Here is a 17,718-nt window from a genome sequence, read left to right as displayed (position 1 = left end):
AAAAGATTGTTTTAACTCACAGTTTGTAGAAGTTTCAGTTCATAATCATGTGGCTGCAAGGCAGGGTGGAGAGCAGACAGTCACCACAGAGGAGAAACAGTTCATGGGGTGGCAAGCAAAATGGCAGCAATAGCAAGCAGCAAGCAACAGCAAGCCTGCCTTCCCTTTCTCCCTTTATAGTCCATCCAGGATATAATCCTATTGATTGGTGCCACCCGCACCTAGTGCGGGGCTTCCATTATTCACAACCAGAACTATGCTAATTCCAGTCAGTGGACTAATTTAACATCATGCACCCTTAATCTCAGTATTACACACCCTAGATCCAACCAGCTCTGTGTAGTGTCATCTATGAGGGTATTAGACTTTTGGGGAACATCTAGATACAAACTGTGACACTTAGGATAATACTATACAGTTCTGGATGTAAAAGATATTCTTTTTTTTTTTTTTTTTACATTGGGTCTCTAGATCTCTGCTTTGAGTGGGAGGACCCAGAGTTTCCCCAAAACAGTAATAATAATGGATAGTGCTCCCCCAGGTATTAAAACATTTACCTACCCCCTCCCCCCTTTTTGATACCAGGGATCAAACTCATGACCCTCATGCTTGCCAAGCAGGCACTTACACTGCTGAGCTAAATCCCTGGTCCCACTGCCAGGGAAGAAATCAGAAGCAGGGACCTGTGAACACTAAATCTAGAAAGTGGAACCTAGTTACAAATTGTAGAAGATATTCTAATTACAAATCTTTAATGAGCCCAGGGGCCTCCTAATGCGTGTAGTGCCTGTACCAAGTCAGTAAGATGCACACAGTGATTTGATTTATATGTGTATTAAAGACAAGATATTGGTACTGTGAATTGACCCTGATGCTGAGCCCATGAAGAAGGGTGGTAGCTTATTTCTCTATTCAATTAGATAGTATGCTTCAAAGTTGCTTCAGGGCAGTTGCTGCAAGGTATCTGTTCATTCAAATGCCAGAACAAATGTGGGCGATCATAGACAGTCTAGATCCTACACTAGATCACCAGTGGAGATAAAAATCTATCACTGGCCGATAGCCCCTGAATGTGACAGCAGTAGGCCTGGTTAACAAGCTACTCTTATCTGAGCCTAAAAGTCTGCCAGACTTTTGCCCAATCACCCTACTGCCGCCAGCATGGAAACCTCTAACACGTAACTGCTGGGAACTAACAGAGCAGACATAGTCATGCAGAGAAGACTCCAGAGTGTGGGCCTACCAGGTCCAAAACAGAATGGTTTGTAGAGGGGAGTGGTTCTGTAGTCAATGGGCTGGGTGTATAGTGGGCTCAGTCCATGAGGCCCCTGTGATAAAGGCCTCCCTCTTGGAACTTCTACTCAAAAGGTTAAATTATAGCCCTGACTTGGGCACTGTAGTTAAGAAAAAGCAGACTATCTACTCTGTCTGCAAATTCCAAATATGCCTTCTCAAGGAACTGGGCTCAAGGTCAGCTTAGCCAAGCATGGACAGGACCTTATCTAATCACACCAACTACTCACTATTCCCTTAAATTACCAAGTGCATCCTGGTGGATTCATCATATGAGAGTAAGGAGGTCTCAGGAACCAAAGGACTCCAGTGAGCCTCCAGGTGCCTGCTGTGCACCAGGATAACAACTCACCAAAGTTAAGGAAACATTAATAATAAGAAAGTCAAGCAGTGAGTGATTTGTTCTGCCCTATTCTCCTACTTGGTCTGTTTGAATAAATAGTTTTAATCTGTTTGTGTTTGCTCTTTATATTCCATCAGAAGCTTAAAATCACTTTCAAGGCTAGAATTTGAGTCTCTTTTGGGTGGTATTATAACTAAAGAAACTTAACACTATCGTAAGTATGTACAATAAAAATGATAGTAACCCTTTCATCTTACTCTTTTATGGGTTGGCCTGTTTCATTGTGTTTCAGCCTGGATTTCCTAGGACACTGAGCTTGTATTTCTGAGTGAGTTGGTTAAAAATATCAATGTTACTGATTGCATTTATGAATTATGTCATAAGTAGAGGTGTTTTAAATGTATAGTAGAACAATTGTGAATGGAGCCCAAACAATGATGCTGTAGAACACCTTTGCTGACCCAAGATGACCCATCTGGCTCTAGAATAAAAAAGATTCACTCTGGTAATATTAGCACCAGCTCAGCAGTTACAAATTAGAGAAAAATGACGTCCACTCAAGAAGCTCTGAAGAATAAAGCTTGGCAGGCAGCTTTTGGATGAACCACCACGTTAATAGGCCATCAGAGATCTATCTCCTTTATACTGTGTTTCTGCTAAGACCTTCTAACTCATTCTTTTAGGCACCTACAGTAAACTGGGATGATTAGCATATTAAACCAAGCATGTCTAGAAATGTTCACATCTGCCATCTTTATGACTTGAAACTACGCATGCACAGAAGTGTCTGTTTTCACTATCACAATCTTTCAAACATATGCTCAGTGTTTTAAAGGGATGCCACCAAATGTGCTGTCTTTCCTCACTGAATTGTGATCTTAAACTGAGTACGTTCAGAAATGCGAGCACAATCAGAAACATGCCTACCTTGAAGGTGCTCTCCTATATGAATATATATTGTGTCCCTGAAGAAAAAATCCATACTTTTCTTCCTTGGGAAGGACATTGCTTTGGAAAAGAACCTCACGTACTCCTTACCTGGCACAGGTAAGAAATGTTTCTCTGGTTGTATTTTTTGACCAAGATATGAACCCACTACAGTTACAGTATCAGTATCAGGAGGCTGAACAGCGTTGCCAGGCAGATGTTCTCACAGTGGTACATTTTGCATGTGTTTGTGGTGACCACTGCAAGGCTGGTTTTGTATCAGTCTTTTTGTGATAGTTGCTATCATACTATTGTGTGTAAGATTTCTTCTTTTCCAAACTCCCAGTTTATTTCCTTATTTTTATGCCAGGGTTGACATGAGTTACTCTTGATTTTGACAACTTTCACGTTTCTTTCATATCTGATAATGTGTGAAAGCCTTTGGAATTGGCTTATCACAAGAGAAGTTTGGGGGAGCAGGTTAGAAGAGTCCTAAAATGTTGTAAGTGGATTTTAGGGAATTTTGGTGAAAATGCCAAAGACCAGAATGTGAATAAGAATAGAGATAATAAAGGCTGTACAGATGAAGTTTCAGATGAAAATGTGAACTTCCCTGGGACTGGAATTACAGGGAACCATTGTTACAACAAGAACTGGAAGGAAAAAGGAGGAGAGCTGAAAGATTTAGAGGACTTGCATCCTAGCTGGAAAAGGAGGGCATCTAAAGGCATAGCCCAGGAGGGGATGGTTGCTAAAGAGATTAGCACCATTCAAACAAATCCAAACACTCACCACTAGGGCAACAAGAAAGATGGATTAAGGGCATGACAGGAACCTTCAGGTCCACAGCCACAAAAGCTCAGAGATATAGAAATACAATTTTATTTCAAATACATTCCAGAGCAGTCTTTTCAGGGATGGGGAGTTTGCTTGCCTGGAATCTCATAAAACAGAAAGGCATCCACAGGCCACTGCAGCCATGGCTCAAGAGGGCCCAGGTGCATTGTGTGCTGGGAGTATACTTTGATGCTGTCCAAGTGCTGCTGGATTTATAGGCATGTGGGCTTCCACCAGGATTTCAGACACCTATGATGCTGGACTGTTTGGCAGGGTCAGTACTTCTACAAATGTTTATGGACAGGGTGATTCATGAAGCTGTGTGTGAAGCAGAAGCTGAGCGTAGCTTCCCAGAAGGAAGTGGCTGGCCCCTCTGTGAATCAGGGCTTTGGGACTTGGTGGCCATCAGGCTGTCACTTGCTTCTGTCAAGGGGCTGCTAACCACAGTTCTTTACAGAAGAACAACATGCTCTCAGAATCCATGTTTTCTTAGAAAACAGATGAAACCAGGAGAGGTAGAATGCATACAATCATCATTGGCCAGTTTCTGTTCTCTGAAAGTGCAAAAATCAGACAATGTCTTAGTAACAGGAGGAACTAGAATTTTCCCCCCAGCGGTTCCATGATAATGAACAAATCAACATCCCTAACCACTGGTTCTGTGGACATGGCAGCCCTGAGTGAGAAGGCCGGAGCACTGGGCAGACAAGGGCAGGGAGGCAAGGACAGGATGCCTGGCTTCCACACGTGAGGGCAGGTGACAGAGCCCTCCCCAAGGTAATGTGCTGATCTCACGTAGGCCAGAAGGCCTCTCCCATCCAGGTGCTGTTTGAAGAAATGGTTTACTACCAGTCCCAAGCTGGACCCATGACCTCGAGGAGAATCACCCCAGGAGGCATCATGTAGCACCTAAACCATGTAGGGTGACCCACAAATTCCCAGTCTCTCTGTGTTGGCAGTGGAAGTTGCAGTCTCGGCAATAGGACTAGGTGTACATGTCCTGTCCCAGGACACAGCCCTGAACAGAGACCTTAAAGACCCAGGGCCTCAGTCTTTCTATAGGTAAGGCGAAGCCCAATTCCACTAAGGACTTGATTGCTTACTTTTTATAATACCTGTGCCAAAATATATGTATTTATACCGTTTCCTTTTTAAAGAGCATAGTCCATTAATTTTAGGGGCATTTACAGTGTTTTGCAGTCATTACCACCCCGCCATCCTAACTTTTTCATCCACACAAACTGAAACTCTGTTTCCATTTAACAGTGAATTCCATGGGGCAGGGCATATGGCTTAGGGGTACAGTGCCTGCATGGCAAGATGAGTTTGATTCTTGGCACATATACACAAAAAGGATTCCAATCCCTATCACAACTGTTTCACTTTCTTTTTAGATCATATAACTCTAGAGACCTCAAATAAGTGGAATTATATAGCATTTGTCCTTTTGTGATTCCCTTATTTTTCTTAGCACAATGTCTTCATGATTTATTTATAGTTTTGCATGTGCTATAGTTTCTTCCACTGTAAGGTTGAATAATATCCCACTCAATGCATTTACAATCTTTGATTGTCCATTCATCCATCTATGGGCACTAAGGTGGATTCCACCTTTTGGCTTTTATGAAAGATGCTGTTAGTAACACATAGATGAACATCTCTTTGAGTTTTGTTTTTTACTTCTTTTGGGATACAACCAGGATGGGGTGGCTATACCATAGGATAATGCCAATTTGTTCTATTTTTCATAGTAATTGTACTATTTTGTGTTTCCAGGAATGCGTGAGGGGTCCAGTTTCTGTACCTCTTCCCAATACTTCTAATTTTCTGTTTTGTTAATTGTTACCATCATAAACTGGGCATGGTGGCACAGTCCTGTACTCCTAGTATGCTAGAGGCTGAGACAGGAGGATTACCATAAGTTCCAGGGTAGCCTGGGCTACCTGGAAAGTGAGTTCACGGCCAGTCTGAATTAAGTAGCAACATCTTGTCTCAAAAAATATATAGTGCTCATGCTAATTGATGTAAGTAGCATTTTATTGACCTTGATTTGCATTTGCTTAATAATTAAAAATTTTCGGGGCTGGGGATTTAGCCTAGCGGCATAAGCGCCTGCCTTGCAAGCAGCAGTCATGAGTTCAATCCCTGGTACTGGTAAAAAGGAAAAAGACAAAAAAAAAAAAAGATTTTAAGCATCTTTTCATGTTTTTATGGGCTATTGGTGGCTTTTTGGGAGAAAATTTGATAAAAGGCCTATCCACACTTTTAAAATTGAGCTTTTATCTTTTTTTCCTATCTTTTTCCCCTCTCACCTTTTATAATGGGGGATTGAGCCAGGGCCTTCACACTCAGCGGCAGTTTGTTTTTTTTTTATTTTTGAGACATGAGCCCACTGAGTCACTAAGCTGCCCAGACTCAACTCAAACTTGTGATCTTCCTGCCTCAGTGTCCTATAGTACTGGGATTCAGGTGTGTGCCACCATGCTGTGCCGCTAGCCTTCCCCAGTGTGCATGTGTACATTTTTTTTCATTCTCAAATCCATTTTATTTCAAGGAGAATAAGAAAAGAACTAAAACAAAATTTCAAAAGGACTTTTGTCTTATATTGTTGTTACTAAGATGATAAAGTTCTTTTTGTTTTGTTTACTTTTACATATTCTGGATATGGATTCTTTATCAGATTAATGTGTTGAAAAGTTTCCTCCATGCTGCTCCCTACTGTAGTGCAAGTGTCAGAACCCAGAGGTCATTTAAATGTAATTTCCTTTCCCTATTTTTCCTTCCTGGTCTGTACTTTTGTTGCCATATCAGAAGTTAGTACTAAAACCAATGTCATAAACATGTTTTTCGAAGTTTCAAGAGTTTTCTGGTTTTGGGCTTCTCTTTCAGGTCTTTCATTCATCTTGAAATACTTTTTGAACCTTGTGATGTAAGGATCCAAATTCATTCTTTTATATGTGGGTATCCAGTTTGCTCAGAGTAATTTTTTTTTTTTAATCGGTACCAGGGATCGAACTCATGACCGCCTGCTTGCAAGGCAGGTGCTTATGTCGCTGAGCTAAACCCCCAGCCCTTGCTCAGAGTAATTTGTTAAGAAGGCTGTCCTTTCCCTGTTGAATGGTCTGGTCTCAAAAGACCAGTTATTGCAGAGAACTAATTAAAATTTCAATAGGAGGTCAGTGAAAATAAATTGGGTGTGTGTGTGTGTGTGTGTGTGTGTGTGTGTGTGTGTGTGTGTCTGTCTGTCTGTTTGGGTGTGTTTTGATTATTCACCATAGCAAGGAATGAAGTACTGACTCACACTACCTCCTGCCCTGGATGAATCTCAGAAATGTGATGCCAGCCACAAAAAGCCACATGTGTTCTGAGGCCTTTTATGTGAAATGCTCAGCCAGCCCATCCAGTGACATAGAAAGCTGATGAGAGGTGGCAGGGGCTGGGGCTTCAGCATCACTGTCTACTGGAGATGGAACTCCCTCTGGGGAGATGGGTCTCTTTTGGAGCTAGAAGGAAGGGGTGGTATTAGTGACACTAACTGATCAAATTAAAATGACTGATATAGAAAATGTGGGCAAAGAGGGCCATACGGGAGAAAATGATCAAGTGTCCCGAGGGCGTGTAGAAATCTGTCAGAATGAAACCCACTGATCTGTGTAAGCAACATGCATTCATAAAACACATGGAAAAATCATATGGTTAAGTTTGTATCAAATGATTTCCATCTAAATAAAAATACAGTCAGACTTTGAAAAGAAAAGCAGATATTCTTACTTGGATCAGTCTCACTACAGACTGTGTTGGCCGTGGCGTTGCATTCCCGCACAACTGGTTTCCCCTTGGGACAGCTGGAGAGAGAGAGCATCCATTTCTTCCCACTCACAGTACATCCCTGTCTCGGAGTCACCTCCCAGTGCCAACAAGAGGCCTGGTACATGTCCAACCCCCTCCTGGAGGCAGCCCATGTGATCAGAGACATGGAGGACCTCCCAGGGGTCCACACCCTGCCTGGCCTTGCAGGTGGCATTACTGTGATTCTCACTAATGGGCCAAGTTAACTAAGTCTCCTCTTCTGTGAACACTTACAACCTGATTGGTGGCCTACGATTGAAGGGAAATATACACCTGATTGGATCATAAAGTATCTAACTTTATCAGTAGATTAATTCATTTCCCAAATTATGATGAGACCATAACTTGATAGTATCACTGGGAGGTGATGAAAACAGGAGGTTGGGCCAATTCAAAGGGAGTGGATCATGGGCCATGCTGTTTGGGGCTTTCTTTGGTCCCTGGTCTTTTCCTCCCAAGGTTGTCCTATCTCTGCTTCTTGGTCACCTTTCTCCACCAAAGCCTTCCACGATGATGTTTCTGAACCCAAAACAGTGGAGCCAACCAACCATGGACTGAACCTCTAAAACTATGAGCCAAAATGAACCTGTTCTGCTTCAAGATGTGTTTCTCAGGCATTTGGTCACAGCAAAGGAAAGCTGATTAACACAAATGAATACTGTCACCAGGTCAGTCAGGAGGAAACATTTAAGCTGTTTGTTAGATTACTCTTCCACATGGCAGGTAGTACCCCTTAGCATTACTGTACAGATGGGGAAAACCAGGCTGGGGATCTGTGTAAGTGACCACACACAAAGCAAGTGGTGAGGGGAGGATGGAAGACACCCCCAACCCCCCATATTCCATTTGGTACCTGCTACACCGGAAGCAGCGCTCCACACAGTTTTCTGTGTCACAGTAGTATCCTGTCTTGCATTGACACTGCTGGTCAGCAGTTGAGGAGCATTTGGAGACCACCTCCTGATCTGTTGGAGAAAAGTGAGTCAGCAGGGTAGGACTCTGTGTTCTCTGGCACAGGTCACAACACCGTGAGGTCACCTCCATGTGCTCTTGGGCATGGAATCTGCCCTCACTTTGTCTTCTAACACAGGGACCAAGAAAAGGTAACCAGGCCTCTTCCCTCTAATACGTGGCACCTGTGGAGAGGCCAGCAAGACTCCTTTCACCTTTTCACCCCTGACAGAAGACTACACTGCTAATGTGTTTTTGTTTGTTGGTTCATTTGTTCCTTGTGGTGCTGGAAACAAACCCATGACCTTGCTTCTGCTGGGTAAGTATTTTACCCCTGAGTCCCAGGCCTGCCTGTATTTGTCTGATTATATGCAGGCATCGTTACCACATTCTGGATGCTGTGTGTGTCCTACATATCACAAATATGTTCTACTTTGTACTTAACACTTAACACTTGTATGTCTTTTGATGAATAGTATTATGTAATTCTAATGTAGTGGTGTTCATCAATCTTACGCTGTAGTAGGGATTTTGTAACCCTACATCAAATTTGATCACTGGCTTAAATCCAAAGATATTCTGTTTTCTTCTTTCAGTTTTGCTTCTCCTCTGTGGCTTTCCAGGCAGTGATGTTGTGTGTGTTGGGGAGAGGATAGATACAGCCAGAGCCCCAGTAGGAGCTGGCACTTTCCAAAGTGCACAGTGAGGTATCCATTTGGGATTCACCTGGAGGCTGCAGGTCCCATTGCATGGTTTCACCTGTGGAGTGGCCTCTTTCAGGGTCTTTGCAGATGACTGGTGCCACCATCCCAGCCCTGCATGGACCTCAGGCTATTCTAATTGGCCCCCCACACAGAGCCATGACATCAGCGTAGGGCTAGTGCTGGCTGAGCTGTGGTCTTCAGGAGCATTGTGGCATCTGTCAGCTTCTCATTTCCGGAAAATCCCCATCGGGAATCTCACTAAGGATGCACTGGTTCTAGGGATCATTCCATGGAGAACAACTGACAGCTTTATGAGATTCTTTTTCCCTGTAATCTCATTTCAGTTCTCTACAGACACAGAGGGACATGAATGGTGTGTGTGCACTTACACATCCCCTGCTAAATTTGTTTCTTAGTCTCACTATGGTAGGCTTTTCATTTGGCTCATGCAAATGTTTTTTAAATGTTATGTTTTTAGGAAAACAATTCATTGTTGGCATATAGTACCTTAGGTGAATATTTACATATGAATCTTGTATATAGTTTTTGTTAAGTGGCCTTAAAAATGTTAGTCTTTTGATGCTCTAGCCACGTATGTGTGTCCTCACACTAAAGAGACACCTTATCACTGTCCCTCCTGTAGTCAAACCTTTTGTGAGGGACATTTGTGTTATGGTTTCTGCTAGATGTCTCTTCCAAGCCTCATGTGCTTGTAGGTGGTACTTTGTACAGATGGCTAGATCATGGGTATGTGACACTGGATTATGGATGTGTTAAATAAAATAGCCCTTTCACTGGTTTAACATATCTGTGGGTGATGGAATTAGTGAAGAGGGAAGCCCCATCCTGGGTGTGGCTGGCACCAACCAGTAGACTTATACCTTGGAGGGAATATAGAAGAAGAGAGGGAAGGCAGGCTCGCTGCTTCCTGCCTTGGACCTTTGTCTTGTGTCATGCCACCCTGCACGGGAGCCAGCTGACCAGGAACTGAAACCTCTACAAACTGTGAGCTAATGAAACTCTTCCTCCTTTTACTTGTGTATGTCAGGAAAGTAACTAAGATACCATGTGGCTGAAATTCTGTACACAGACCCAAAACTTTGTTTGGTTTGATCTGTGATTGGATGGTGGGGCTTGGGGTGATGCTTTAAAGGTTAGCGAAGGGCCAGGGGGACAGGTGTGGTAGAGCACACCTGTAATCTCAGAACTCAGGAGCCTGAGGCTGAAGGTTTACTGTGAAATGAAAGCTAGCCTGGGCTACAAAGTGAGTTTAAGGCCAGTCTGAACTGTATAGTGAAACCCTGTCTCAAAAAGACAAAAAAAGGAAAAAGTTAATGGAAGGTTTGGGATATAGCTCAATGGTAGCGCACTTAAATACTTATGTAGCGTTTTCTCCGTTCTGGGTTGAATTTCTAGCACAAAAGGAAGGAAGGAAAAACAAAGAGAGAAAGAAAGAAAGGTGGGACCACTGTCCCTGCCTGCCTGTGGTCACATACTTACCATTTCGGCACTTGGAGCAGGAAAAGCAGGACTGCATAGTGTTGGGGATTTTCATGAAGGTTCCAGGGTCACATGGTGCACATGCTATAGTGTGTTGGTTTCCCATATAGGTTTTGCTGACATAGCAGCCTGTATGAGAAGGGAAAGAAATGACACAGAGCCCAGGCTGCCTTTTCCTGGGGGCTGAGCTGATGGCCATCCCATCCCTAAGACACGCTGGCCAGGGCTCCTGCCTCATACTTGTCGCTGCCACCACAGCATGCATTGTATCCCACGACATGAGGCCCTGCAGCACCCTCACCTGTAACTAACACCCCAAGACATGTGCAAGTAGGTTTCTACGTAACTTCTCTGTTCTCCAGCCCTGCAGAACATGGTTCTGTCTCTGTTCGTGTGGGGGCTCCTTCCCTGTGGGTGCAGGGATGCTCCTTCCCAGATGCAGTATGAGGGTGAGCCATGGGGGGTGTCACATTATGTGCTCTCAGGGCATTTCCAGCTTTGCCATAGCTAAAATGCCCTGGCTTCCCTTCTCCAGGTGGGAAGGCCAGCCCCCAGAAGTTAGAGAAAGCAGGCTGGACTCACCAGCTGGGCAGCAAGGGTGGCAGAGATCATCAGTGCAACACTTCTGTGGTTTACAGGGAGTCACGCTGCTTACCACAGTCACCTTGAAGCAGAAAGATAGATGAGCATTATCAGGAGATGCCCCCATTGCATGTGGAACTCACCTCTCCCCCACAGAAACACACATCGGTGGGTCTGGGCACAGAGGAGCTGGGCGGCCTCCAACCCAGGTGGCCTTAGAGCGGCCTTTGCTGGTCAGTGGGGTGGTCCCGGGGGTGGCCTTCGCTGGAGAAATCCTCACTGTAGCTCTTTCTCATACACCTGCTTGCAGTCTAATGAGCAATAGGAGCAGGTACGACCTTGGGAAACACGTTTTTTTAGTTTCCAAATACCTGTGCTTCTGCTGGGGACTTTTCTTTGCTGTCGTTATTTCGATCTGCATGCCCAGAACTATGCCTGACTTGTTGTGAGCCTTTGACCTTTAGTGAACACTTTCTTATTCCAGTATGTAATTTTCCACTACTGTACATACACTGCATCAAGATAGCAGATTGTTTAAATCGCTGTGGTGATGCACACACGTGTGTAACCCAGCACTGTACCAGACGGAGGCAGGAGGACGTCCATCAAGTTCTAGCTTAGCATAAGCAACTTAGTGAGAGCCTGTTTCAAAATGAGAGAATATGTGGGGATGTTGCTTGGTGTAAAAGTCCTGGGTTCATTTTCTAGTACCACTAAAAAAAGTAAGGGAGGGAGGAAGGAGAGAGGGAGAGGAAAAGGAAGAGAAAGAAGAGGGAGGGACGGGGAAGAGGGAGCAGGAGGAGGGGAAGAAGATGACAATGAAGAGAAAGAAGGAGGAGAAGAGAGAGAAGAGGAAACATCCATGAAAGGGGAGCTAGGACCTGCGGGTTTGTGTACCTATCTCTGTGTACATATGATTTACTTGGCTGTATGTATGCATACACACATGGAATCTTTCTTGTATTACTGAGGTGGGACCCAGGACCTTGTGCAGGCTTGGCATGGACTCCACCACTCAGCAACATTCTCAGCCTCCTCCCCTTTTTCCATTTTGAGGCAGGGTCTCACTAAGTTGCTCGGGCTGGCCTTGAACTTGTGATATTCTTGCCTCAGTTTTCCAAGTACTTGGGGTTACAGGTATGCACCATTGCACCCAGCCCCCATAATTCAGCATTCTTACTTATTAAAAATCTGGTTGATCTTCTGGCTTTTCAGTTACATTAAATCTCCTAATAAATTTATAGATTTGTAGATTTCATTAATTATGTCAATTTTTGCCTCTTGCATTTTGCAACTGTGTTACTATATAAAAACAATCTCATGATTGTTTCTACAGTACAGTGTTCTTCACTAACCTTACACTATATGTGTTCCTGAATCCAACTGTTGCTACAATTTATTTGTCACTCCAAAATCAGTGGCACTTTTGTGGCCATTTGTTAATAGCCACAGAGTGGCAAAAAGATGCATTCATCTGACACAGTTCCAGTGAAGTTCACCAAGGTGTGACCCCTCTTCCTTCCTCTGTAAGTGTCCTTTAGGGAAACTGAGGCAGGAGGATCAAAAGTACAAGCCAAGCCTGGGTAAGTTACTGACTTCTGAAGGCCCTGTCTTAAAAAAAAAAAAAAAGAAAAAGAGGGCTGGGGATTTAGCTCAGTGTCATAAGCACCTGCCTTGCAAGCAGGCAGTGGTGAGTTCGATCCCTGGTACCCAAAAAGAAAAGAAAAAAAAAAAAAAAAGGGAAAAAGCCTAGAGATGTATTCTGTAGTTTATTGAGTATTATATGTTTTCCCATTTTTGTTGTGAGTTTGTTGCCAATTTTAGTATTTAAAACAGCTCCAAACATTGAGCAAAGGCTGTGAGGCTCTTTTCCGAGAAAACACCTTAGAGAAGCTCCATGCAGATGTGTGTTCCATCGCTGCCCCTGAGCTCTGGTCTTTTTTCCAGCCAGGAAGTTCCAACCCAAGGGGACTGCTGGCGCGGAGCCACTGTAGTCACCCGGTGGAGGACATTTCTCAAGGCAGGCTGCTCGGTCCTGGGCAACAGCAGGACTCGGAACTCAGCAAAACTTTCACAAGGGGCAGCCAGCCACAAGAGCGGGACGCGCCACTCTTTGGACACGAACTCCAGCTACCAGGGCCCGAGGGAGGGAGCCGCCTCGAGAACGGGTCAGCAGCAGAGCAGGCGGGAAGGGACCCAGGCTCTGTGCCCTCCCCACCCCACCCCGACTCAGGCTGTGGGAGTGGTTCCGGTTTTTTGTTTCGTTAGTGATAGGATGCTTAGGAGCATGCTGGAGATCTTTGGGTTTGATCCTTAAGTCTGCCACGGAATTGCGTAAATTAATAAAAACTGAAAGTAAAATAAAAATGAATACAGTTCCAGATAAATTTCTCATACCCTAAAAGCACACATTTGAAAAAGTACAGTTAGTGTGCCTTGGTTATGTAGTCACTGGCGCTCTTTTGGTAAGTGCTAAAAGTCTCAAATGACTTCAAAATAAAAATTTAAAATTTAAAAGCCATTCTGTAATAAAGAAAAAATAATAAAACTAGGAGAGGAGGAATCCAGGCTCCTCTCACTGAACTCAGCCCAATCAGGAAGTTGCAGAGCTGGGTTTTTTTTCAGGGAGGCTGGGTTCGCCTACCTTTGATCTGGGTGATGAAACCTAATGGTCTGATTGTTTGATTAACTTCCATTCTGAATTAGCCCTGCGGCTCCCGCGCAGCAGACATTATTTCCTTACCCAGGGTAGGTGCCTTCACTTCCTGTGCAGCTAGAGCCGTGAGGGGGCCTGCTGGAAAGTGACATCCTCAGCGGGGGGCCTGAGGCACCGAGAACACTTCACAGAAACCCTGGTCCTGTGCAGTGCTAGCAAACCCGAGTCAAAGAAACCTGGCAAGGCAGTAGAATTCCATACATTCTCCTTTAAGCACGGGCCATGTTTATGTGCTGCTGGTTGCTTTTTGGACACATAAATAGTATCTTTTTTCTTCTGTTTTAGACAGTCTTTTTAAAGATAATGTAGTTCTGGCTGGCCTTGAACTCATTAGGTAATCCTGGCTGACTTGGAACTCGCTGCCATCCTCCTGTCTCAGTTTCCCAAGTGCTGGGGTTACAACCTGTATAGTTATTGTGACAATTCTCCGACGTTTACTAGGATAAAAGTTAATGATACTCAAGAAACGAGGAATCAGTGCGTCCCTGGTGTAACCATTTCTGTGCGAAAGCTACACAGTGCAGAAACAGTAGAGTGACTTTACAGTGAAGCTCGGGTGTACAAAACAGACTCCTCAGCTGTCTGGTCCCCGGCCGCCCCCTCCCCCCAACCCAGCCAGGTAGCCAGCCTGCGCGCAGGTGTTCACCAGCTGCACCCTAAACTAGCTGGAAGGCAGCGTCGCGAGATGGGCGCAGCCGCCCCTCGTTGCCCACCATCACCCTCGCCACTGTCCCACCTGGCCGAGCTGAGACTGCAGAATGTGGGCGATCCGATGTTCCCGGACCGCTGGCAAGGGCGCGCGCCTTTCCGGGCCCGCGGAGCTCGCACCTTTATCTCTTGGCGCCGATTTATCACCCTACTCATCTGCATGGTACTCACCTGCAAAGTGAGAAGCAGCAGCAGCTGCGCCGTGATGACCATCCTTTTGACCCGCGATCAAAACGTGTCTGGACAGCAGAGTCAGTAAAAGCGGTGTCTCAAGGCCCAGTAAACGCTAGGCAGCCAAAGGTGAGCTTGTTTATAAATCCCTGGCTTTACCAGGGTGACACATTTTGGTGGTGTCATTTTTCCTCTGCTGCTCACCAGCTCTTTGGGATTTCACAATTGCATGAGGTAAATTGTTACTAAACTGTTAGTGGAATGTCACTGAGTGGCCCTGGCTGGTTTAGCTGGGTAGGGGTGGGGACAGTCGACCCTGGCAGCACAGTTTTTTTGGGTGTCATTATTGGCCAAAAGGAAAATTGTATGGTAACAATGTAGTCCACTTTTAAGAAGGTGAAGATTCAAGTACATCAAAATATGAATGTTACATCCTGCAGTTCATTGTGCTGTTAGATTGTCTCCAGGTGTCATTTAATTTTCTTTTTAAATAGCTTGATATCTTCAGATAGGTCAGAAAATTGCAAATTGAAGGACCTCCCTGAGCAGCAGGAACTCTAGCTATGTCACTGCTGTTAGTAGCATGCAAGACGCCATAACCCCCCAATACTCGTAGAATTGCCATATGGTCAGTCATTTCGCTCCCCCAAAGAACCGGAATCGGTGCCTGGTGCAGTGTTTCCTTCTCTCACATTCACAGCAATGTGAATTCACAGTTAATCCCAAGTCTAAGGCACAAACCGCCTCAGTGTGCATGGCTGGAGGAATGGGTGGACTGTGGGCCACTTACAGGGGAGAAGAGGATTCAGGCCGTAAGAAGGAAGGAAATTCTGCCCCTTGGCCACAGCACGGATGTACTGAGAGGAATAAGTCACAAGAAGGCAAATTCTGCATGAATCCATTTCAGTGAGGTCCCTAGAGGGCTTCCATCTATGAAGACAGAAAATAGGATGGGGTGTAAGGGGTCTGGGAAGGGGTTGAGGGTTCCATATTCAGTAGAGATTGAGTTTCAGCTTGGAAAAGATGAAAATTGCTCTGAAGACAGTGGTGATGGTGAAAACCTTGTGAGTGTGTTTAAAGTAATAAGACAGGTCCCCCCCCCAACATTTTTACAAAACTACATTTTAAATATAGCCAGTTTCAGAAGCAAATGGAGTTCTGTGATAGAACACTTGCCCAGCATGAATTGTTGGAATCTGATATCAAATCAAATGGAAGGCCTTTTGCATTCAGGAGATGGAAGGCAACTGTTTATTATGCTAGTAGGCTTGGGACCAAGTCTAAATCATCAGCCCCATGTCAGCTTTGGGTTTAGTTTATATAGGATTTGCAAGCAGGAACTACTAAGCTGAAAGCAGCTTGTTGTATAATTGGCTACACGAATCAAGTCATGTGTTGTCTGGCAGGTTTATGTTGGTCCAGTTGGTCAGAGGGATTGTTCATCACAAGGTGGGAGAATATAGGGAGGGAGCTGGGGTTGAGGGGGTGGTTGAAATTAAGCATGTCCTTGACTAGTTTATCTGGGTTAGACAATACATTAGACTAGACTATGTTTATATGGCAAGCAGTACAGGCAATCCAGATGGAAGCGGTCAGACTCAGCAAGATGGGGCGATCTCTAAATTGCAGCAGATATGGTCAGTTATTGGGGATCACAAATTCACAGTGGCTGATTTTGCATACTTCCCTAAAAGATTAAAGGAGGCTTTGGATTATTCTCTTATCCTTTTTAGACTTCCCATTAACTATTTAGATGGGCATCCTCTCCCACCCACTAAGACTAAACAAAGGCTTCTAAAATGAAAAAAGAACACCCCAAAGCAAGATCCTTCTTAGCATAAGATCGTCTCTACCCTCTTGAGTCATGCCAGGCTTATAGGATTATTTATTGCCTGCAGTGTCATCAACCTCTGAACCTTCTGCTAATCTGAAATCTTCCTCCAACCTGCAATCTTCTGATAGCTCCTTCTATCATTGTATACACCCACTGCATTATACACACCCAATAAATGTTATCTGGTTTGGAGTGTCTGGGCCCTTGCCTGTCCTAAGGTATTGATCTTCCAACACCCACCCCCATCTTGCATTACTAAATTTGTCCCTGATTCTTATTTTATTCCTTAGTTGTACCACTCATTCAGGCAGGCTCATTCAGGATCTTAGCCAGGTCCCTGATGCTTGGCACCTGCCTGAACAGGGACCTGAGAGGGAAGATCCACCTGAGTGGAAAAAACAAGATGCGAGACAGTGAGAGGATGCCACAGGATGAAGTTGGAGATGTCCAAATAGCAAGTGGAAGGTAATGCACGTGGTGCCATGCAAAGCTCTCAGTTAGCTTAGATAATGGGGCAGAATTTGTCAGTAAAAGAACAAAGATATATATAGTTAGCATTTATATTTTTGAAGCATTAGAATTTAAGCCAGTACCTGTAAATTGACAAAAATGTTTTAAAGATTGTTAAATATAATTTGTGGTTTCTGTGGGGGAGAACCTTAGATATTCAAAATTGTGATAGGGTGTGATAATATTTAAAGAAGAGCTGAACCTGTTTCTCCTGAGACCTTTTCAGCTTGGACTTTGGTAAAATCTGTTATAGGTTTTGTTAGGGCTAGTGCCTTCAAAGTTTCTGTGTTAGAATTGGAATAGAGAGGATAAGTAAGTAAAAAAAGAAATAAATAAGAGGCTTCCCGCTGTGTCCTTTCTCAGACCCAGAGCCAACTGGGGCTTTTGATACTCCTTGATTTATGTCTTCAGACTATTTAAAACATTCCAAACCTTGTCTGCCTAAATACCAACAGGCTGTTGGTGTTTCCCAATGGTAGTTAGACATGATCTTCATAATCAAAATTAGCTTGTGCCTGGACATTGGATGTTTGATCTTAAACTACTTAAAAAATTAAAACTGTGGTAAATAATTGAGCTCAGGGACTATTCACCACAGATTCATTAGTGGCTCTAGTCAATATCTTCATCTCAATATGAAGGAACACTTCCTTCTTTAAAATCAGTGTTAATGTAAAGGGAAATACTGATTATGATGCTATTTCACAATTACGATTGTACTGTAAAAATGGTCAAAATTGCCTTATGTCCAGACTTGCTTTGCACTAAAGCAATAATCCTTACTTGTTTTCAA

The 17,718-nt window shown here is 44.1% G+C and overlaps 1 protein-coding gene across 2 annotated transcripts; it reads right to left on the bottom strand.

The window, feature by feature from the left end:
- Positions 1-3,429: 3,429 nt before the first annotated feature.
- On the bottom strand, positions 3,430-17,718 carry LOC134470919 (tumor necrosis factor receptor superfamily member 26-like). 2 transcript variants are annotated; one of them, XM_063227714.1, is made up of 6 exons: positions 14,582-17,706; positions 10,987-11,068; positions 10,405-10,533; positions 8,103-8,214; positions 7,172-7,245; positions 3,430-3,954 (listed from the first exon to the last, which is right to left on the bottom strand). In XM_063227714.1, exons 1-6 carry the CDS (start codon positions 14,621-14,623, stop codon positions 3,890-3,892), a joined length of 504 nt encoding a protein of 167 aa, XP_063083784.1. In that variant the 5' UTR covers positions 14,624-17,706; the 3' UTR covers positions 3,430-3,889. The 2 variants fall into 2 exon arrangements, with proteins under 2 accessions (XP_063083784.1, XP_063083785.1); XM_063227715.1 differs by lacking the exon at positions 7,172-7,245 and having other exon boundaries at positions 14,582-17,718.

This window comes from Cavia porcellus, unplaced genomic scaffold, assembly GCF_034190915.1.
Source record: "Cavia porcellus strain 051 isolate PalLab524CR breed Dunkin Hartley unplaced genomic scaffold, mCavPor4.1 scaffold_17, whole genome shotgun sequence".
NCBI classification, from domain to species: Eukaryota; Metazoa; Chordata; class Mammalia; order Rodentia; family Caviidae; genus Cavia; species Cavia porcellus.
The sequence above is the reverse complement of the archived record's forward strand: the minus strand, read 5'-3'. Positions and strand labels throughout refer to the sequence as shown.